At 37.9% G+C, this 24,236-nt stretch overlaps 1 protein-coding gene across 1 annotated transcript in view; it reads right to left on the reverse strand.

The window, feature by feature from the left end:
- PCSK2 (proprotein convertase subtilisin/kexin type 2) overlaps positions 1 to 24,236 on the reverse strand; it is a 225,640-nt gene that overhangs the window by 191,173 nt on the left and 10,231 nt on the right. The window contains exon 2 of the mRNA XM_004686939.2: positions 6,098 to 6,202. Coding sequence (XP_004686996.1) covers positions 6,098 to 6,202 — 105 coding nt within the window. The remainder of the gene's footprint in view (positions 1 to 6,097; positions 6,203 to 24,236) is intronic.

Here is a 24,236-nt window from a genome sequence, read left to right on the forward strand (position 1 = left end):
GGGTATAGGTGAGAGTTGTGGGGGTGGGGGGTGGGTTAGAGGATTCACCAGAGACAAAGTAGGGAACAAAAAAGGTGGATTAATGAAATACACTGCTGAGGAGAGCAGCAGGTGAGACAGAAGAGGTCAGCTACACCCTCTGTGGGTTAGCATTAAGGGGAAACAGAGTCCAGAAAACTCCTAGGCCACCAGAAAGACCCCTCCTCTCTTTTCTCTTTCATTAATGAACTTCAATGTCACTCTAAGTTCTGTGTGTCTCCAGGTTACTTTATTTCTCTACTTGGAGTAGACAAGTTACAGGTCCATGCCTCTGGAGTCTCTTAGAAATTCTGGCTGATCTCTTCCTCTAAGTCCCTAGAAAAGGAAATTCTACTTTTAAACCGATCAGTGGTCACCACTGTGGTTGAGCAGCTTTATTTGAGAATCATTGAGCTCCCATGACCATACATAGGCAGTGATCCTTTCCCTGTGTGATTGTTATTCCAAGTAGGTTGTTCCTTTGTCTGATCAGTAGACATAAATCCAGGTTAGTTGGATGGTTATCACCATTGGGGATCCGAGTTTTTTGGGTTTTCACAAACTCATGTACAACCTGAACATACATCAGCCTCTTGGTCTCTCCATTTCAGAATAAAATAGTAACCTGTTGAGCTACAAAGAACTAAAAGGGAGAAATAGTGGCCACAAATGTCCTCTGGAACAGAAACTCTATAAAAATATGTTAGTCTTGTATTTACTACTATGTTTCTAATAAACTTACTATGCTCATGTTTCTTAATAAGTAAAATATGATTACACCTATCTTCTTCCCTTTCTTTCCTTGAAGGAACACTTGGAAGATAAATGTTGGAGAATACATTTACATTTTTAAGAATGATATCTCAAAATGAGCTAGGAAGATTCAGTTTCCATATAAAGAATGAAAAAAAAAAAAGCCATTCATTCTGTGAGAAGGGGAACCAAGACTTGAGTTTTAAGTGGACAAAGAGGCTGTTTCTGACTTGTAGAATTGAAACTGGTTTAAAAGTGATTTCAAGAGGTATTGCTATGGTTTCATCAAATTGGGTTTAGAAAAGGAGATACTGTTAGTTAACATTCAATCAAATATAACTTCTTTCAAAAAATGTACTACAGGTTATAGGTTATTTTTTTTTTATTAAACTATTTGGTTTCCACATAACTAGTGTGTAAAGCTAATGAAGGATGTCTTAAGTTTTAAAAATTTATTCTATTTTAGTGCTTTCTATGTTGGATGCACAAATATGGTTCACCGAACTGTGAAACACACATTTTCTTAAATAAATCTATTCTCCAGAGCTTTTCAGAAGCTAGTAGAATTTATGGGATTTGTGACACAGACTTTTGCTCACTGTTACATTTTGGCTTCAAGATTTGTTGACAGTGCTCTAAACTAAAGCTTCACAAATCTCACTGAGGTTCTGGGTAGGGAATATTTGTTCTTTTTTCTGATACTGATAAAGCATTTCATAGTTTATTATTTTACCTCAGCTTAGATTGATCTTATTGCATCTTCAAATTGTTTTAACCCATAATAACTCAAACTTTCCAAATGCAATATTCTTGCTTCAGTGATTTTACAATAACAGTGACTATGATCAGGAACATGTATATTAGACTTTGGAAATTAAAAACTATTTCTTGGGATTCTTGGTGACAAGACTTGGAAGTAATAAATTGGTGATTATTTTTCCTTTATCCAAAACTAAGAATGTATCAGCAGAAGAGTTAGAAAGAAGGTTTGTTTCCGTTACCTAATGGGTACATATTTTAGAATACAGATAAAAATATAAGAAGAATGATATCATTTCATGAACTTGAACTCCAAGGGCAAATTACAAACCCCTGTAATTTTCTGAGCGTAAGAATACTAAGAACATTTCTTGCTTTAAGATTTTCTTCAGAGTCAGTCCCTGGGCTCCTAATCCTGTAAATTCCTAAATGATAAGAGCAGGAGGAGTATCTTTTGTTCTACTTAGAGATGGTTCTAGTGGGCTCCTGAATGGCTCTTGGATGGAGTCACCAGAGAAACCAAGCTATGATTAGAAGATTGAAATTTTCAACCTCTTATCCCTGTCCTTTTGAGAGGGGAGAGAGGATAGAAATGGAATTAATATGGGCTATGCTTGTGTGAAGGTATCTCCAGAGCACCCTGAGATAAGAAGACTTGGGAATCTTTGTGGTGGGAGAAACCCCACCCTGCAAGGGGACAAAACTCCCACTCCATGTAGACAGAAGCTCTTGACTTTGGAACAATCCTATGCCTCTCCTGTTTCTTTATCTGACTGTTCATCTGTATCATGTTTAATAAACTAGCAAACATATGTAAGCATTTCCCTTAATTCTGTGAGTTGTTATAGCAAATTAATTGCTTCCAAGGAAGTGGTCATACAAATCCCCAAATTGTAACCAAATCAGAGTTGTGAGTGACCCAAGGACCTAATACTTGATATTGGCATCTGAAAGAGAGAGAGGAGAGAGTCTCGCAGAAGTGAGCCTTTTACTTGTGAGATCGAATGTCATCTCCAGATAGATAGTCAGAATTAAGTTGTGGGATAGCCAGTTGGTAATCCAGAATTGTTTGCTATGGGCAAAATCTTCACACATTTGGTGACCAGAAGTGTCAGAAAGAAAGTGTTCTAAGTAGAAATGGATATGTAGAGGAACAGAAAACTGAGTTTTCCTAATGTACTGTCAATTCATCTAACTTACTGAGTTAGATGAGTACTATGTACTCAGAACTATACTATGCAAAGATACCTAAAATAAATGATAGAATTTTTAGCATCTAAATATATGTTACCTAGGATTCTGCCAATTTTTTTTTTTAGGAGAAAGAATAGAACATCTTTAAAACATATATATCTATTTTACTTAACAGTGGTTCTGAATATTGAACAAATATAAATATACTGAATCTAACACCTTAATGGCTTGAACAAAAAGTGTATATGACTCCTTTCTAGTCTTGTCCTTGTTTTCAGTTAAATATAAAATTAGTTGGAAAGGGAGGAACAGACATCCTTCAAGTTCTCTTTTGAAGCCAAAACAAAGCCAAAAGCAGGTTTGGTTCTCCTTCGCATATTTTATTATTTCTTGTGTTAGTGGCATATCTTGGTGTCTTCTTTGACTAAGAAAGCTGCCTGGGTACATTTAACCCTGAGAACTTGCAGCAGTTCAAACCCTCCTGCTCTTCACTGCCACACTCCTTGTCTTCACAAGCTGGAGGGCACTGAGTGCCAGCAGCCAGGAAGTAATGCTGAGACAGGAGGAAGGAGGAAGCTGGGTCAGATGATAGAAGTCTACAGGCTTCCAAGAATTATTGAATAACTTATTCTTTAGATCTTGGTTGATCTAACATAACTTGCAGCATTATGCCAGAGATAAAAACCTGGATCAACTGTCCTTTCTGACGACCTGGTCTTTCCCCTTTCCTCTCCATGTTTCTATTTACTTTATTTTATCTTATCTTTTTTTTTTGGCAGAATTTTAATGTGTACTTGGGAATGCAGAAATTGAGGTTTCCTGACACGCAGCAGTTGTTTTGAGGTCTGTAAACTCACAGGACAGAATCCTTATGTTGTTATCTTGCACGGGCTATCGCCAATGCTTTTTGTTTCAGAGTAGTTCCCACCATATTTTGCTATCAGCAGATGCCAAAGGTAAATGAGCGCAAGAATATTATGCAGGAAAGACTCAGGACTTAATCTAATATTTTGGGACACAGTAATCATCACAAGCCATTTTTTTTTCTTTTTGCAAAAAGTTATGATATTTTATGGTTTACTTCTGCTCCTAGAATCGCTTCACTGCTGGTGATAGGTCTGGCATTTGTCCTTGAGGAGAAGACAGAGAAAATGGATAGGAGATGTGCAGACTTCAGCTTCCCTGCTGTCTTCTATTTTCTACCCAGGCAGAGCAGGTGGTAACCAAGTAGAAATAGTTGACCATCAGGACCCTTAAAATGGGCAATGAAGGATTGCTTGCCTTGTTTGGTTAGAACGGATAATATTTTAAGGAGAAAGACAAATGATTAGAATCACCAGTCTCTGTCTTAGCCACCCATCTGATTTTCTTCTTTTTTGAAAACATCACTGCATATTTTAAGAACCAGTATTTCAAGGTCATTTCAAGTAAGTGAAAAGATATGAAAATCTTAACCTAATGGACACAAGAAGTTCCTCTGAATGAAGCAGTATTTTCTCAGCTTCCTGTTGTCTTTTTTCTTTCCTAGCCCAAGACGTTTTAATGTCTTTCCTTCTGCCACAGTCTTGCTTGTGTTTCTCTCAAAATAATCTTAGGCACCATTTTTTTTTAAAAAAAATAATATAATAGTTTATTTTTAAATCATTTTGTGCCCTTTTCCATCTCAATTGTAATCCCCGTGGGTTTCCCACCACCGATAGACCTGTATGCCATCACCATAGTCTGGTCTTAGGCACCATTTTTAATCATGGCAGAGGAGAAGCCAATGGAACTTTTAAGTAATTACATAAAAATAAAAGGAAAACAATTGGCCACAGGGAGTAAGATCACCAGGCAGGGAAGAAACAAGGAAAACATGTCAAATTGTTACAAAAAACCAACTTGTTATTACTGTTAATACCAGCTTTCCTTTTGAGTATCTGTTTTTGAATCTGCATAGACTAAGAATGCAGGCAACTCAGAATAGCTGTTTTATCAATTAGAAAATGATATCAAAATCTGTTTTTGAAAAAAACAAGAGTGTCACCATTTGACACTCTGGTCACAAGACCAATGTGGTCTTTGTCTACTGCTACCCACCCAGGGTTCACACAGTAAAATAGTAGAACCCTGTTCACAGGCTTCCTGAGGCAGGCCCAGGTATAGGGCTGGTCTAGTCTAGGCTGTTAAGATACAAAAAAGGGTGTTTATCCTTAAGTCATGGTGTTACTTTCTGGAACAGACCCATTTAGGAATGTCTGTCATAGTCTTGCAACACAGAGACTCAGATCTGACTGTGAAACCGAAGACAATGCAACTTCTCAGTGCAGAGTTTCCACTCCAGGGACCGTGGGCTCCCCTGGGTTGAAGAGTTAAAGGCAAATTGCTTGTGGGCTGTCAGTTGGTGATCAGCTCAGGAGTCTGTTTCATCTGTATTCCTAATTAAAGCCCAAATTAAATCCAGTCAAATGGCCCCATGAAAAAAACACAAGAATGAGTTTCCAAATTCTCATCAGCTCAAAGGGAATCTCATGTGTAAATCCCTAATTCAACCCTATTTTTATCTGTTCTCTCCAAGGGTCCTGGGAAGAGATTATTCAATGCACAGAAAGCAACTTGCCTGGATTTTTAATTTTCTTCTCAGTGACTTGCATGAGAGAAATCTGAATCCAGCCAACTGAATGAATCTGTAGGTCTATGGGATGATGGAAGAGGGAGGAGTCAACCATGACCCATGTTCCTATTCTGAAAACTGGGGAGTGGGGACACTGTAAAGAAGCTGCTTTGTTGCTAAGGTGGCAAGTTTGGCTGTGGAAAGTTGAGTTTAAGTTGTCAGGGGGAATAGGAAATGAGACTCAGAGGTTAAAAATAAGGTAGAATGGAGGTCGTGTGAATTGGATCAATGTGAGGGAAGCACAAAGTGACGAGGGTGGATGAGATGACGCCGTTGTACGATCTTTCATGGAGGTGGTAGCTTACTGCCTACGGGACTGCTAGTTCCCTCATTTTCCCACAGACAATAGGGGCTATGGCACATTCTTTGTGGATTCACTGGGATAAACCTTCCATAAAAATAACTCACTTGGTTGTCTGTAGTTTCCTTATTCACTGTAGGGCAAAATATGTTGATGGCCACAAAAAATCCACACAGAATATTGAAGCCAGTAAAGGGGAACTGTTACTCCTCAGCCTACCAACTTTTCCAGCCCTCCTGAAGCGAGTTTTAATCAGAGAAGTAGATAGTCACCCTGCCCTCTGCCAAGGATACATTTGACCTATCACAATACACTGAGTGTTAGTCCTTCAAAATTCCCCTCCAAACCTCCTTCCACCTCACTCCATGGGCTCAGTTGTGACAGCAGAGGTTAGAAAGCAAATTTGCAGAAAAACTCACCCTGGGGTCTTTCTCCAGCTGCTGCTTGTGGTGTAGGCTGCGTCTTCTCTTGGCCTTTGCAAGGCCGTTGTGATAAAAGTGGTACAGGCCTTCAGTGAAAGGGAGCTGTGGAGTCAAACAGGCACATAGCATGGTTAGCTTCTGACAGGGGAACAGGGTCATGGAAGCTGGGGCTGTACACTGGGCCTCCATGGGATGGGAAAATATGTGAAAACTACGGCAACCTCTGTCACTAGCCTCTTCCCTCTTCTGATCTAGTCCTGCCTCCACAGCTGGAATGCCTATCTCTGTCTGGACTTTATCTCTGACCCCAAGGTGCTTGTCTTCTTGCTGAGCGTGGCAGATATCCAAAACTTGTGAGTCTTGCTGAATGACAATCTGGGTTTCTCTCTATCTTCCTTTCCTAAGAAGTTTTGGAATTAAGTATGAATGTTCGATCTGATCAGAGAGACCACAATAGTGAAAACCTGTGAGGGGCACAGAGCCTGTAATCATCTAAGAGAACCTAAAGAAGATTGTCAAGGTCACTTGATGTGAACCGCCTTGCCTGAGAGGCAAGATATGTGTTGTGGAATATTCTGTTACTATCTAGCCTTGGGCAAGTCACTTCCCTCTTTTTTTTTTTTTTAAAGATTTATTTATTTATGCATACAGAATTGGAGTACAAACCAGAGGTGCAGAGGTGGTAAGCGGATTCACCACTAAGGGGAGCAGTGGGCGGGACAGGAGAGGTCTGCCGCACCATGTGGGTCACCTCCGGGGCTGGGATCAAACTCACACTGAGTCTGCTGCATCCTAACCCATTGCACCACCGGGGAGGGCCCATTTTACTTTTTTCTTTATAGAAATGAATGGAGCCTTGAATTCATCAAAGTTCAGGAAAGAGACCTCTTTTCTTTCTCCACATGTCTTCATAAATATGGAACATTTAAGCAATTATTTAAATAAAAAGTAAATAATTGACCATAAAGGATAAAATCATGAGGTGGTTGTTTTTCAGTTCTTAACCCAATTCATGAATTTAATTGAATCCTGGGAAATTATATAGGCAAAATCATGCACATTTTTGGAGAGATGAGACCTGATTTTCATCAGATTCTCCTAGGAGTCCCCTAACCAAAAATGTTTCACTATTCAAAGTAGTTGCTACTGAAAATTTTCCCATATTTGTGTTGTCACTCAGGGTTTGAAAGAGAAGGGAAGAGATATGTTTGGGAAGTGAGATCTTATTAATATAGGTAGGGACAGTATCAGCTTTCTTTGGTTAAGTAGGGATCTTCGGTCCAAATATGTCCTAAGAAACAAATATTTCCTATTATTATTTTTAATGGCAATTTAATTACATAACAAAAAAATAAGCAACAAAATAAAAAAAATTCACATTTTCTTTTTGGGGAGTATTAAATTTAGAAGATAACTTTTTTAAATTTCAGGTCCACTTTCTTCCAAGAAAAAACTATTATTCCTTTAATAGTTATGAGTCAGTTTTAAATTTTCCTTTTTGCTCACACACATATACACACACACATGTTCAAAATGATTTGTCTCTTGTCACCTATATATTTATCAAAAGCAACTAATAATACATCCTATTTCCGTTTGAATAGATGTATAGTGTTCAACTGTATGAGCTCTATCATGATTTAACTTTTGCATTATTTATTTATATTAAAACATTACTTGTTGTACACTTAAAAATGCTGTATGCTGAGGTCAGGGGAAATCAGGGAGTTGACAAAAATCTGAGAGGCATTTGTTCAAGTAAAGCAGTTTAATCTCAGTAATAAGAACAATTTATGGCATTTTAATCTGTCCTATTTTCATCTATTTTTCCTCTTTTCTAAAGTATCTTTGAAAACCAATGGCCTTGTTTTACAATCATCATGTAAACTAGCACTAACAGATACTTGTTAGAGCTATTCATACAGTCCCATTTCTAGCTAATTATCTGGGAGTTTTGTTACAGTTCAGGAAGGCTCACCTCAGAACCCCCAAACCTGTCTGTTTTACATAGGTTTTGCCATCTGCTGCATCAAGACAAAACATGTAGATCTTTAATGGGAAGTAACTTTAGTACAGTGAGTGTGCAAAGAATATAGGTTCTTTGCAAAAAATACAAAGAATATAGGTTCTAAGTCAAGCACCCAAAGTTACCCATCCCCTCATGGGTAAAAGTCCACCCAAAAGGGATTAGTCCAAAGCAAGGCCTGAAAGCCCGCCACAAGTCTAAAGTCCCATTTTGTGGGGACCTATGGGGAAAAGTCAAAAAGACAAGTCTGGGAGGAAAAGAGCAAAATCAAAATCAAGATAAAAGCTGCTGTTGTTAAGCTCCCCACAGTTCTCCCCCACACATCTGTTTCAACCAGCCCAGGGCCAAGAAGCTAGAGCCTCCTCTGCAAGTGTCTCTCTGCTCCAGTGTCTCCTCATGCCTCTCTGGCTCTCCATCCTGCTTACTGGTCCAATTTCATCTTTCTAGCTTTCTTCTCTTTCCTGCTCAGCGCCAAACTAACTTTGGGTGGGGCAGGGGACCTGGAACCTCCCCTTTTTCTAGGGACCACCCTCTTACAGTTTCTTCCAAAATTCCATTCATAGGGCTTGCTATTATTTTCTCTGGCCCAGAGTTTGCTCAGAGGCTGACCAAAAAGCTTAAAAGAAACATCTGGGGGATGAGTTATCCAGAGGACCTGCAAACATTTAGCTCATTTTAGAAGGTCACACATACACATACACCCTGCCAAAATATGCACATAACCAGGAAATCGGTAGAAAAGCTCAAATTCTCACTTGTGTTTGCTAACATTAGTCCCCTTTGCCAATGGGTGATACCAACAAGGAGCAGCTAGATAGGAACACTCAAAGGATATTCCTGGCACAGGGGAGAGGCCTGGGGCTATAGAAACAGATAGTGGATGAATTTCAAGCCAGCTTGGCTAGGGGGTCTGGTGCATGAATGAAAATCTCTTAGAATACTGCAATTTTTATGATTTAGTTCCTGTTCATTAAAAACCATACTCTCCAGGGCAAATTAAGCATAAATATTTCACATGCATTTTCCAGGCTCTGTGGCTCTTCAATGTTTTTGCTATGGAACCCTGCTGGTGTGTTCAGGGCAGTGCTCAGATCTGATTTAAAAGAAAAAGAAAAAAAAGGGAGGAGGAGAAGGAAAGAAAATGAAAATGTGCTGACCCTTTGCTCTCCAGACTGTCCTTCTATCCAGACTGACCATTATCACACTGTTTGAACATTAACAGGGCCAGGTGAAGGGCACCCCGGGACCTCCAAATCTGCATGCTCTGAATGGGTTCTGCCATGTACCCCATAAAGAAAAAACATACCTTAGTGCATGAGCCCTTCAAAGAGAAAGAACTTAAATACAATTAATGTGTGATTAAAAAAAAAAAGAGAGATGGTAATTTCCCTATCCCTGGGGATTACCTTGTTATGAACTTGGAGTTATTTCTAGTTTTGGATGCATTACAGAGGTAACTCCATGAAAGATGGAGGTGGGCCCTCCCTAGTGGCGCAGTGGGTTAAAGCACAGCACTAGGAAGCTAAAGCCTTTTCACATGAGTTCGATTCCGCCAGCCCCAGAGGTGACCACATGGCACGGCAGACCTCTCCTGACCCGCCTGCTGCTTCCCTCAGCAGTGTATTTCAGTCTATCTGCCTCTTCTGCTTCCCACTATGTCTCTGGTGAATCCTCTCACCGCCCCTGCACCTCTGGCCTGTACCGCAGTTCTGTATGCATAAATAAAATAAATCTTAAAAAAAAAAAAGGTGCCGGTACATGCTCCCTGCACCCCTCCCCAGCTTTAGTGCATTCACCTGAGACAGGCTACAAGTGTGAAGGGCCCATCTGAGCAACCAGGTGCAGCTCTGCATCACAGAAGGTAGGTGGGCTGAAAAAAGGGGGTGCTCTTGTTCCTGCAGCTCAGTTTGCACCCCTGTACTTCTGGAGATGAGGCATGTGGAGGAGAGACATGTAGAAAGATTTGAAAGAGACACATGGGTCCGAGGCTGACAAAGGCAGCTGCTGTCTTCGTGTGGTGTCTCCTTTTGTCCCAGTTTTCTGGGACCTGTTTCAGAGTCCATGTCTCCCCCAGGAGAGGCCTTAGACTTGTGGTGAGCTTTCAGGCCTCAGCAGTCCTGCTTCGGGACAACTGTATTTGGCAGTGCATCTGCCCATGAAGTGGCAGGTAATCTGGAGTGTTTTATGTGGAATATCCTTTCTTTTTCTCTCTATGCCCAATTCTAGTATGCTCTTTCACATTAGAGTATGTCTTCGTGTGCACAAATGGCTGGATCCCTCTAGAGTATGCAAATTTGAGGTTTTCTAGGTGCCCCTTAGTTACATGCTAACAGAGGACATAAGGAATTTGAGAATTTTTAGTATTAGAAAGATACTTTGAGGTTATCAAGCACCAGAACACTATGGAAACAGTGTTCTGGGTTTGTGGTACTGAATTTTAAAAAATTAAATTTGATGAGGCAAAGGGAATAATTTGTTTACAGTGGAACTTTGATTAATAAATGTAGAGGTAATGATAAAAATTGAAGATCACCTTTTAGGAAGTACCATACTAATAACTGTGTCAGGCAAGCTTTTCCAAAGGGAGTTAATTTAGTGGGTAATATATAATGATAAACAAAGGGAAAAAATAGCTTTATAGTAGAGAGTGTTGGCAGAAACCCTTTAATCAAGTGATCTAAGTTAACCTCACTAGGGATGAGACATCAAAGTCATGTTCCTAGTGATATGATATACTGGGGAGTAGATAATATCATTTATGTGACTTTCTTGCCCCAAATACATAAGCTTTATTCAACCAGGAGAAAACATAAACTCATAACTGGTTAGTACTCTCCATTACAGACAAAGAAAGATTGCTGAATGTTTTCAAATTGGGGGAGACCAAAAAGAAAGTATAGTTAAACAAAATGTGTATTTTGGATTGGATTCAGAACTAGTTAAAAGAACAGGTATGGGATCTTTGGAAAAATAAACACTCTTTAGATTAATGAATAGAATTTTATCAATATTCCCCCCACAGCTTTGATAATTGTACTATTGTTATTCAAGATGCTAACTTTGGGTGGGGGGCTGGATAAAGGGCATATAGGAGCTCTGTGTGTCAATTTTTAATGTACTATCTTATGATAAAATACACACAGTAGGAACAGCCTAATTGTAAGCATATTAAGTTCAAGGATAGTTCAATGGCATTAAGTACATTCATACTGTTGTGTAACCATGACTACAACCACCCCCAGACCCTTTTCCATCTTGCAAAATTGAAGCTCTTTTCTCAATTTTAACCCTGCAGTGACTGTCAACCATCATTTTACTTTCTATCTCTGACTTGTACTAGTCCAGGTATCTCCTGTAAGTGGAATCATGCATTATTTGTCCTTTTATCCCTAGAATATTTCTCTCAGTATAATGTTTTCAAGGTTCATCTATGTGTGGCATTATAGGATTTTCTACTTATTTAAGACAAAATAATTTCCATTTTTTTTAATACCACATTTTGTTTACTCATTCATTTATCAATAGACACTTGGGTTAATTATTTCTCTTAACTATTGTGAACAATTCTACTATAATTGTGGCTATATCAATGTGTCATTTAAAAGCTTTTGCTTAAAGATTTATTTATTTATGTTTACAGAACTGGGGTACATGCCAGAGGTGTGGCGTGTGAGAGGATTCATCAGAGACAGAGTGGGTTGCAGAACAGGCAGATTGATTAGGGGAGTATCAGGCAGGTCAGGAGAGGTCTGCCACACCATGTGGGTCAGCTCCCTGGCCAGGGATTGAACTCGTGATGCAGTGGCTTTGGAGAGCTTCATAATGTAGTGCTTTAACCCACTGTGCAGCAAGGAGAGCCCTTAAAAATATTTTTTATCTGAAATTATTTACAAATTAAAAACTAAAAAAGGTAAAAGTAGTTAAAAAATTAAATTTGAATGTCATATATTTTCTCATGTCAAACCCAGGTCCTGCCACTTCCCACTTTCCTATGCTTCCAACTGTCACATGTCACATGGGGTCTTCTTGCATGCTTATGTTACCTAGTGGCAGTTGAGTTGCACCCCTGGCTGGTGTTAACTGCCTCATTTCATAGAGCAGTGTGCACTGTGGCTCAGGAAAGCGTAACACTCGCCTAGTTTGGGAGGGAATTTTGAGTAGAAATTCCAATTCTTTTTTAAGTCTAGCCCACTTTCTACCATACTGCTTCCACTGTAGACAGGCCTCACTCCAGTCCCCTTTTGTAGCTGGGGCTATGCACACAGAGATCAGGAAATCTCAGGCTAGAATTTCCGAGGAAGACAAGTGTGATTCAAGAACAGTCAGGCTGGAATCTTGGATTAGCAGTCCTATCTTGTCTTTGGAATAAATGGAGCTCATTAGTCTCAAGGACTGAAATTAGAAATCTTAACAACTTACTGTTGAGGAATAAAAAGGTAAATTAAAAATCATATTAGGCTACAGGCATTGGTTATTTTTCCAAATGTTTTTGTCTCTTGTCAAAAGTAGATGAACTTTATTCACTCAGGAGGAAACATCATACACATACCTGGTGATGAGTACTCTTGAGTATAATGAGTGTTCTTTATTACAGACAAAGGAGTGCAGAATTTTCCCAGATGGAGGAGTGTAGAGTATAAACCCACTGCTCCTTGAGAAACAACTCTCAGAGCTCATTGTGCAAGCAGGAGACCCAACCCAAGTAGAGAAAGACAGCCCATGTGTCTTCCAGTAGCACAAAGCACTTGCTGCCTACACAGACTTCAGTGTGGTAATATTCATGCATTTCTCAGTTTCTTAAGGAGAATGTTAACCTTAGAAGTAGAGAACAATTGTAGGTTCTCAAGCACTCATCTAGTGTCCCAGTAAGAAACCTCTCCTATGTATGTATTCAGTATGTTTTCATCATTTAAACACACACACACACACACACACACACACAAACACACCCTTCTTTTATACCATCACTTTTTCTCTTAAAGCAAAATAAGTCATGGTTCCAGAAAGAAGAAGAAAAAGAAGTAAAAGAGGAATTCACAGTCAGCTTGAAGGTTCAGGCTGGGTGACAGTATAATAACATTGCTAAGTCAGACTTGCAGAGTTTTTTAAATTCTCTTTATGCTACAGAATTTTACAGATCCCAGCAACACTTCTCAATGACTCTTTCCTTTTTTTTTTCCCTTAATTATAGAAATAATAATCCTGGCTCTAAGTTAAAGCTGCTCTCTGAATGCATTCATTCCCCTCTCTCAACAGCTTTGAGCTCCAGGGAACTGGCCACCACTTGTGGACAGATAAGGCCTATTAAATTCTCATGGAGCCCACTGCCTACTTCTCTGCAATCCATAGCTTCTCCTGAAATTCCTCATAGACTTCTCCCAAATTTTGTGATTTTTATGAATTTACTTGTTCTCAGAAAAGCCACAGATTCTTATAGATTATTAAATGGATCCTGAATCTCCAGATGGTTAATTCTTCCTGGTTCAGATATATTACCTTTCCTTTGTTTGAATTCTTTGACTTTGTTCATTGTGCTGAATTTCATTATGCTCAATCATACTTATTTGGGAATGTGGTTTTGAACATTGGGTATCATTCCATATATAAAGATTTTCAAAATTTATTTTTAAAAGGAGCTGCTGTCAATAGGATTAAGGTTATAATGTTATAATACAATGTTGCTTCAATTAAAAAATGGAACAAAGTTTAGACATAGAACTAGGAAAATAAAATAATACATCAAGGAGTAAAACTAGCTCAACTGGTAATTCTTGTCAATTTCATTTAGGGCTCTTCCTTTTACTGATATTTCCCATAACCATTCTTGATTTTCCAGGGCTCTATGCAATCTCTCTTGGGTGAGGGATAGTATGGGAGAGAAGAGGAACTGGTTGGGAGTGGGGAGGACCCCAGTTTGTATTTCACAGTTTCCTCTAGATCAATGAGGAAATGCACATACAGAAAACTATATTGTACAACTAACAGAAACAAAGGACATCACAATAACAAAGAAAGATGGAAATAGAGACTGTGGCTGTTAATGAGGCAGGGTTTGAGCCCACCTTTTGCCTATTGTGAATAATGATACTATAATCATCTATGTACTATAATCATCTATGTATCATTTCTTACAAGTTCTTTTAAATGTAAAATTATTTCCAAATTTCAAAATTATTGTGTTAGGTTGAAAAGAACACTGTCTCTGGAGACAAACTTAGAATCAAGTAGACTGAGAGCTCCATGAAGATAATGCCTGTTTTGCTCACAAGCATCCTGTACAGTATATGTGTTTTATAAATATTTTTGAATAAACAAAAATATCCAGAGGTTCTAGATTCTGGAAAGTTGTTAAGTTGCTTTATGCTCCATGTAGATGATCAAATCTGTCTATATTTAATGCTCTTTGGGTATTAGTAGAACATTTAATGCTTTGGAGATCAGGGAGGAAATATAAGTATGTAATGCAGGTACAGGACACTGATAAATGCTTTATAAAGATATAATATAAGTTGTACACACAGACATTGGGGCTTGGAGTAAAAATACACTTAGGTATGTTAGGGGAAAATTCTACTTTATTAAATATATAGCTAATACTATCAGTTATTTTTGTGTATAGGTGAGCCAAAATGGAAGACAAGAGAGATAAATTGCTGCCAATAATCAGTTCTGGGTTTGAGGTTATCTTTAAATAATAAAGAAGAAGGGAGTGAAATGAGAATACCTAGGTAGGAGACTACTTCCTAGTATCTTCTCAAGAAATCTATTTGCCCAAACCTGAGATAACCCAGAAGTAGGCTGCACATGGCCAAGTGAATATCAAATGTGACCTGTTAACTGGAGTTATAGTAAGTTATATGCAGATAACAAGATCAGAAGGAAAAAACTGATGAATTTTAAGACACTGATGAAAGAAATTGGATGAGCCACAAAGAAATGAATATGTTTCATGCTAATGGATTAGAAGAATTAATATTATCAAAATATCAATATTACCCAGGATACTCACAAATTAAATTCAATATCTATCCAAATTCCAATGACAGTTTCACAGAAAAAGAACAAACAATACAAGGGGAAAAGGGCAGTCTCTTCAATAAATGGTGTTGGGAATACAGCAACTTCTGAAAGAATGAAATTGGACCAGGATCGTAGACGTTACAAGAAATGTACTAATGAGTTGAATATAAGATTTGAAACTATAAAATTTCTAGAAGAAAATAGATGGGGTAAGCTACTTGATAACCAGTTTTGTTATCTCCCCCCCCCCTGGATTTGATACCAAATAATAACAACCCCAAAAGTGCAACAAAAGCAAAAATAAAGAAATAGAACTATATCAAACTAGAATTATTCTACACAATTAAAGAAACCATCAGTAAAATGAAGCAACCTACTGAATGGAAAAAGATATTTGCAAATTGTGTCTCTGATGGAGGGTTAATATCCACAATATACAAGGAATTCATACAATTAAATAAAAAAATCTAATTAAAAAATGAACAGGGGAACTAAATAGCCAATTTCCAAAAAAAAAAAAAAAAGTACAGATAACTAGTAGGTACATAAAAAGATGTTCCTTATCACTATTCATGAGGGAAAAGTAATTCAAAACCACAATAAACGATGATGCCTCACTTCTGTCAAAATGGCTATTATAAAATAAAAAATAAGAAACAACAGCATTGGTGAGATGTGGAGAAAAGGGAACTTCAGTACACAACGCACTAAAGAAAACAAAACACTAGCCTTAAGGGTTATTTGCATGCCTGTGTTTACTGAAGTGTTATTTATAATAAATAAGGTATGGTACAACATAATTATTCATGGATAGCTAAATGGATAAAGAATGAAATACTGCTATTTGTAACAACAAATTGCTATTTGTAACAACATGGGTGGTTCTTGAAGGTGTTATGCTAAGTGAAATAAGCCAGATAGAGACAAATACCTTATGATTTCACTTACATGTGAAATTACAATAGAAACGAACAAGAAATATAACTAAACCAAACTAAAATCATAGATAGAAAACTGATGGTTTTGTCCACAGAGGGGAGGAGAGCTTGGAGAGTAAGTAAAATGAAGGGGATCAAGAGACACACACTTCCAAAATGAAAATAGTAAGTTAAGGACATGTAACACAATATTGCAAATTCGTTAAGTTGTTAAGGAAAGGATGGCAAAAAAAGACATTAAGATGATCATTTCTCCAATATATACAAATTTCAAATCCTTATGTTGTACACCTGAATCTAAGAAAATATGTATAACTTCTGTGTAAGGGAAACTACACAATTCTGATGAAGTATTTCATGTTCATGGATAAGAAGACACATTATTGTTAAAATATAAGCTCTTCCCACTTTCCTCTATAGCTTCAATGCAATCCCAATAAAAATGGCAGTAAACTGCTTTATGGATACTGACAAAGTAGTTCTAAAGTTTATATAGAGAAGCAAAAGATTGAGAATAGACAACACAATATTGAAAGATAAGAACAAAACTGGAAGACTGATTCTACCTGATCTCTAAGAATAATATAAAGCTTATACTCATCAAAATAGTGTGGTATTGGTGAAAAAAAAAAAAAACAAAACCACAACCAACTTAATAATAGATCAAAAGAATAAAACAGTGTCCCAAAATAAACCCATTCAATATAGTAAATTAATTCTCAAATGAACAAAAGTAATATAGTTGAGCAAAGAAAGTTTTTCCAGCAAATAAGGTTGTAAAAATTGGATAGCCACATGCAAAAAAGAAAATTAATCTAGACACAGACCTTATTCCCATCACAAAAATTAAATAAAAAAGAATGAAAGACCTAAGTGTAAAATTCAAAACTATAAAACTCCTTGAATTCAACACAGGAGAAAATCTAGATGACCTTGGCAATGGTAATATTTTTTAAAATAAAACACCAAGGATATTATGCATGACAGACATAACTTTTTTTTTTTTTTTAAAGATTTGTTTCTTTGTGCATACAGAACTGTGGTACAGGCCAGAGGCTCGGGGCGGTGAGAGGCTTCACCAGAGACAGAGTGGGGAACAGAACAGGCAGATCGACGAAGTACACTGCTGAGGGAAGCAGCGGGTGGGTCAGGAGAGGTCTGCCACACCATGTGGTCACCTCCGGGACAGGTGGGAATCGAACTCATGCGGAAGCGGCTTTAGATTCTCAGTGCTGTGCTTTAACCCGCTGCGCCACCAGGGAGGGCCCAGACATAACTGTTAAACTTGCCTTTGTTAAAATCAAAATCTTCTGCTCTACGAAAAAGAATATTGACAGATCTAGGAGGCAAGTCACAGACTAGAAGAAATAATAGCAGGAGATACACAAAAGACTGTCTAAAATATATCAAGAAATCTTAAAACAAAAATCAAGAATTAAGCAAATCAATTTAAAAATGGGCCACAGGGCCTTCCCTGGTGGCACAGCAGGTGAAAGCACAGCACTAAGAAGCTAAAGCCACTTCAGCATGAGTTCCATCACCTGGAGGTGATCCACATGGCGCGGCAGACCTCTCCTGACCTGCCTGCTGCTCCCCTCAGCAATGTATTTCATCAGTTGGCCTGTTCTGCTCCCCACTCTGTTTCTGGTGAATTCTCCCACCATCCCTGCACCTCTGGACTGTACCCCAGTTCTGCATGCATAAATAAATCTTTAACCAAAAAAGGGCCACAGATATTAACAAACACCCCACCAGTGAGAACATACAAGTCACAAATAGAACTATAAAGAAGTACTCCACTCTATAAGTATTGTGAATTACAAAAACCAAACAAACAAACAAAAAAACACCACTGAGATATCACTACACATTTACTGTAATGGCCAAACTCTGGAACACAGGCAATAACAAATACTGTTGAGAAGGCAAAACAGCAGAACTCTCAGACATCTACAGTTGAGAACTTGGAAGATACCATGGCAGTTTCTTACAAAAATCATACTTTTAATTTATAACCCAATAATTGCATTCCTTAGTGCATACTCCTTATTCAAAGGAATTGAAACCTTATGAACATACCAAAAAAAAAAAAAAAAATCCCCAAGCCCAAAAAACTAAACCAAACTCTGCACATGGCTGTATAGGCTGTATATACTAACTTTATTTAAAATGCTAGTATTTAGAAACTACCAAGGTGTCTGTGGGCAAATTAATGGTAAATCAGTACATCCATGTAATGGAATTATTGTAAAGAGTTATCAAGTATGCAAAGACATAGAAGAACCTTAAATGTACACTGAGTAGAAGAAATCAACTGAAAAGGTTAACTCTTCCTACTACAAGTGCAGAGAAGGTAAGTAGTTGCTGGGAACTGGGGTTAAGGAGAGCCAAGAGGATTTGGGGGCTGTTTAAATACTCTGAGACTATGTCATACTTTTATGTAAACTCATAAAAATTTTTTTTTTAAAGATTTATTTATTTGTTCATACAGAACTACTGGGGCAGTAGGCTCAGGGGCAGCGAGAAGCTTCACCAGAGACAGAGTGGGGAGCAGAACAGGCAGATCGACGAAGTACACTGCTGAGGGGAGCAGCGGGCGGGTCAGGAGAGGTCTGCCACGCCATGTGGTCACCTCCGGGGCAGGCGGGAATCGAACTCATGAGGAAGCGGCTTTAGCTTTTCAGTGCAGTGCCTTAACCCGCTGCGCCACCAGGGAGGGCCATAAAAATTTTAACATCAAAAGTGAACCCGAAATTAAACTATAAATTTTTGGTGATTAAGACGTGTCAATGTAGCTTCATCCTTGGTAAAGTCTGCAGCTTTCTGGTGAGTGATATTGATAAATGAGGGTATGCATGTGTGGGGGCAGGGGAAAGAGGAAATCTCTGTGATTTCCTCTCAATTTTGTTGTAGACTTAAAACTGCTTTAAACAATTAAGTCACTTATGTATGTGTGTGTGTGTGTGAACTTGTATATATAATATATAACATACTTTGCATATTTTAAAAGACATATCTTATTTGTGTCAGTCCCAATTGTTATAATTATTCTAACAGGAAGTACCATGTTGGCGATGGAGTGAATATAGAGTATATGGCACCTATTTTTGCTTTCATTGATTTCTATTATCAATTTTTATTATTCTTTTCTTTCAACTTTGTGGCAAGAATGTGGATGGGCAGGAAAGAAAAGGGGAATCGGGATAGTATATTTTGACTAAAAACCCAATGACTCCAAAACAATAAAAAGATACAATAATAGAAACTACTTAATAAGAAGCTATTTCATTCTTAGCAGTGACATGTGAGTATGCAGAAAATGATATGCTGTCTCATAAAAATCAATCAACAAAACAATGCAAGACTACTTCATACAGAAGGCAAACAAGCCGCATTATATAAATGAATAAAGTAAATATGACTTCACCAGAGGACTGGAAGACTCAGCAGCCCTTTGGAACAGCTGCTTCTCATGCAGTGGAAGAAACTGATTGCTTATAGGTGTCTTCAGCTCCTCTGGCAACAGGGGAGGTTTGTGGATTGAGGGTATCTCTCTTTGAGTAACCAGATGTGATAGAAGGTATTATCCAGCCTCAACTTGTCAGGGTGTGTTCTAATGTTATTCTCTTCTGAGAAGTTCCTTTGTGCATAAGCCAGAGAACAACTGTTAGTTTTCCACCCCCCAACTCATGAGATAGTTCATTGTAAGAGCAGGACAGAGACATCAGATCTGATGATCTTATAAATTGGCTGAGAGAATTAGAATGTGCTTTGCACATATCTGAACATGTTTCCTTTCTGTCTATAGAACCCATTACTTTCAGTGCTTCACCTCTGTAGAGCTGCACAAACACTTTTTAGCCAATCAGTAATGTAGTTCTGCTGTTACCCATACTTTTTGGCCTTAAACTTCTATAACTTTTCTTTGTTCCTTTCTCTTTTCCAGTGAATCGCCAAATTGGTTGGATTAATTTCAAGACTTATTAAAGACAGTCTCTAAGATTCTGTTCAACCTGATCCTGCTCCCTGACCACAGTGATTCTCATCTTGGACTTTAAGGCACTTGCAATGGCTTATTTCCTATCTTTCTCCCCACTCCTGGGCTCTGTAAGTTCCCTTTGTCACCCATTCTTGACTGATGGTGCCCAGAAACACAGTCAGCAGAAACTGTGAACTGACTCTTGGATACCACTATCTTCTTGTGTTTAAACTTCCATCACTTTGAACAGAATTGACAGAAATTTGATGAAATTTATGTTTTTTTCTTACTTCACAGAAATGGAGAACTCAATAAGGACAAGAGCAATAATATTTTTGACCATCTTATTCTCTTCTGACATTGCCTTCTTAAGTCACCATTAAGTCACGAAATTTTAGACTACTAATAGCAATTTATTAATGAAACCATTTAACATAAGCACAGGTTAGGATATCATATAAACATTCCTAACATGGTTGGTTTTTCTGATGCAGCATCTCATGAACACCTATCTCCCTGTCATTTAGTGAGTATCTAATGATAACACTAAATCTTTAGATTTTTATCTAACCATACATTTGATATTTATTTAATGCTTTCTAAATGTACTACACAATTTTAGTCAGTAAGAGGTGGCCAAAGAAATTATGAATTCTATTCTATCTTTCATAAGTAGAAATACAACATGTTGTTGCTGGGATGGAACCCCTGAAATTGTGGGCAGCCTTATTTGGAGAACTGAAATTCATAAAAACGTGAGGGTTAAAAAAACAAAGCAGGAAGATTTGGAATCAGATGGTATGTCAGATTGGTTTGGTGGTGTGGTTAATCACTCATAGGAATCTCACCTACTTGAGTTCCTGTTTATCCCAGGATAAAACGCTGGACCCGATGGCTCTGATGATCCATTGTCTAAACCACAGTCAATAAGCACCAGGGTTCAGACGCTCATCACAAATAGTGAAAAATACAAGCATCACATTTGATCTCCTTTTCCTCATGTGTAAAATGAAGGATTAAACTAATGCCTTTCAAGATCCCATCCTGCTCTGACAGGCTATAACTCCATAATTGCAGTTATTATTTCAACAAATTTAAATGCCTGGAGAAATCAGTTAGAATAACTAGTCTGGAATGTCATAATATTTTGGTGGGGCACCAATCTCCACATGGTTTGGCAAGTGTTTAGAAACCATTACTTATAAAAATCATTAACTAAAATCACATCACTTAAAACCTGCAATAATTCTTTTCTTCTTGCCCTTTCTTTTCCACGGCACACCTAGAAGAAGTTGTTTACAATTCATATCTCCACCTCATCATACTTAACCTGCTCTTCATAATTCCTTCCTGTAACAGGCACTCTCACTTTCCTGTTCAGACCCCAGCGGGCTATACTATTTAGGTCATCAGTCTCTGAGTCTCTTGTCTGCAAGTTTTCTCTGGCTGGCCAGATGCTGCTCTCCTTGAGCATGTGCCAAGTCAACATGCTCGAGAGTCAACATCACCCAGGAGTAACTTTCCATCATGGCTCAACATGTGATTGCAATTGACATGTCAATACCCAAGCCCCCTCACTCCTCAAGCAAGATAACATTGTTCTAGACCATGTCTGTGAGTTTCCCAGTGGGAGTGACCTCTAGTTACTCTCAGTGACAGCTTGCCTTATAATATATGCCTAATTCCTGCCTTCCTTTCTCTGTTTCAATTCCCCATTCTCCTACCAGTATTTTCTAAATTTCTCCTGAAGTCAACAACTTGCAATTAAAACAAGACCCACTCATGAGAACCCAAGCCAATGTAGCTCTCCTCTTTTGATGTGCTACAATCCAGTCTTAACCCTGAGTTCATGTATAAACTTAGTGGTCACAGTAGCCCCATTCGTTTATTCTTTTTTGAAGATATATTTATTTATGCATACAGAACTGGGGTACAGGCCAGAGGTGCAGGGGCAGTGAGAGGACCACCAGAGACAGAGTGGGGAGCAGAACAGGCAGACTGATGAAGTGCACTGCTGAGGGGAGCAGTGGGCAGGTCAGGAGAGGTCTGCTGCACCATGTGGGTCACCTCCGTGGCAGGGGATCGAACTCATGCTGAAGTGGCTTTAGTTTCTAAGTGATGTGCTTTAACCTGCTGCACCCCATTTGTTTATTCTTGTATAATTCTTATCTCCCTTCCTTTCATGACCCTGAACTCTCTTGATCCTCCTTTTGTCTATCTGACAGTTCAAGATCTGCCTTCTCTCTTGACTCTTTTTTCTTCCTCTTTGTCAAAAATTTTCAGGATTTTGTCCTGTAACCTATTTTCTGCTTTTTCTCTCAACACTCTACCTGGCAATATAATCTACTGCCATGACATGATCAGGTGTATGTAGATAGAGGCGGATTTGACTTAGTTCCCTAACCGCCTTCACCTCTTTTTGATTTAGTGGCTCACTTCCATGGACTTTTCCATTATGTGTAGGTGTCCAATTTGGGGTGGTGTATTTTAGTATCCTACTCACTATCACTCTTTAGTTCTCCCACTATGAACCCCAATGTACTGTCTCTTAGACTTACTGCTATTTCATTTTTCCAAACTCCTTTCTCTCTCTCATCTCTATCACCCCTGTTTGAGTACTGCTCAAGGAAATGACACAGATGGTACTACCATTCCTTCTTTCCTTGTTGGATCCATAGTACAATCCAGAAATTACTTGTCCTTTGTCATCATCCTATCCCAGTGTACAAAATGTTATCTACTGGAAGCCTCCACCCCTTCATCTCTTTCTTCACTTGAAGCACTGGCCTTGTCTCCTACATCTTTAAGGTAATAGTGACTCCTAAGTGGATGTTCATCACATTTTCTCCTCTGTGACCTAGAAACTTCATCTGCCTATTTCTTTCCTTTTATATCAGAAAGAGGGGAGTTCAGTTTTATCCTTAGGCTTATTCCTTCAAAATCCAACTAAACAAGAGATGTAGGTAACATCTCTTGATTTAGGATTGAAGATGTTCTGGTAAAAGAGTTTGTGATGAAATTAGAAGCAGCTTTAATATAGAATTAGCATAAGCAATGCTATAAATTACGTTATAAGCAGAAAGCCAATACTTACATAATAACATATATAATAAACATTAGAATGTGAACGTTGGTGAGTTCAGATGAAGTGTTAGGATTCCTATTTCCTCATTTTTACAGAGCACAGAGTCCATAATTCACTAAAGTTGAAATATGTAATTAGAAAAGTAAACATGTAATTAAATAATCATTTATATCTAAGCTATATAATCACAAACTGCTAAATATTATACACAATAATGTTTTTCTTCATTTCAGAAGGATCTATTAGGAAATAAAATCTCTGGGTGATCAACTTAAATGAAGTTTAAATTTTCTTTGGTTTTATTTCAGCTTCCTCTCCTTGTGTTTAGTTCTATATGATTGAATCTAGCAAGTTAAATTTTAAAATGGTATGTAAAATATATCCAGTTTTATAAAGAAATTTGCTCCCTATATTTTTTATACCTATTCTTTCAGAAACATCTGCAATAAAGTCTTCCTAGTTTTGTTAGTGGTTATTTCTAGGATTTGGGAGTAATTAAAACAAACACATTCTTCCAGCATTTTTTGGCACTACTTGGCACTTAAAAATAAGGAAAATGTGCATTTTTGACAAAAGTAATAAAGTTGTTATGTTTCTTATTTAAGAATTCTTAACTTGAATTCATATCTTGAAATATTCCATTTGATTATTTACACTTATGACATTAATGAGAGCCACCATGGGTAAAACATCTCATATTGAGATGTTTTCATTTTCCAAATCAATGAATTCACATTTTTATTTCATTCACTTGTTTAAATCTCAAGAGGAAAGATGCTCAATTGTCTAAGAAATCTGATATGAATATATATTAGATCACTTAACAAATATTTATTGTAGGTTTCTTTGTATCAGGTATTGTGTTGACATAGAGAGATTAACAATGCTGTAACCTTTAATTCATATTAAAACTTTGAAATATTGGTCTTTATCCTTCTGACATAGTATTTAGCATTGTTCTCTCCCAGTTCCATCCATGTTGTTACAAGTGGCAGGAGTTCATCTTTTTTTTGTAGCTAAGCAGTATTCATCTGTGTGTGTGTGTGTATCTCAGTGGTCTCACAAGTGGGAGGTTGAAAATCACAATA

Source organism: Condylura cristata, unplaced genomic scaffold (genome assembly GCF_000260355.1).
Source record: "Condylura cristata isolate star-nosed mole 26May11 unplaced genomic scaffold, ConCri1.0 scaffold00022, whole genome shotgun sequence".
In the NCBI taxonomy this organism is placed as follows: Eukaryota; Metazoa; Chordata; class Mammalia; order Eulipotyphla; family Talpidae; genus Condylura; species Condylura cristata.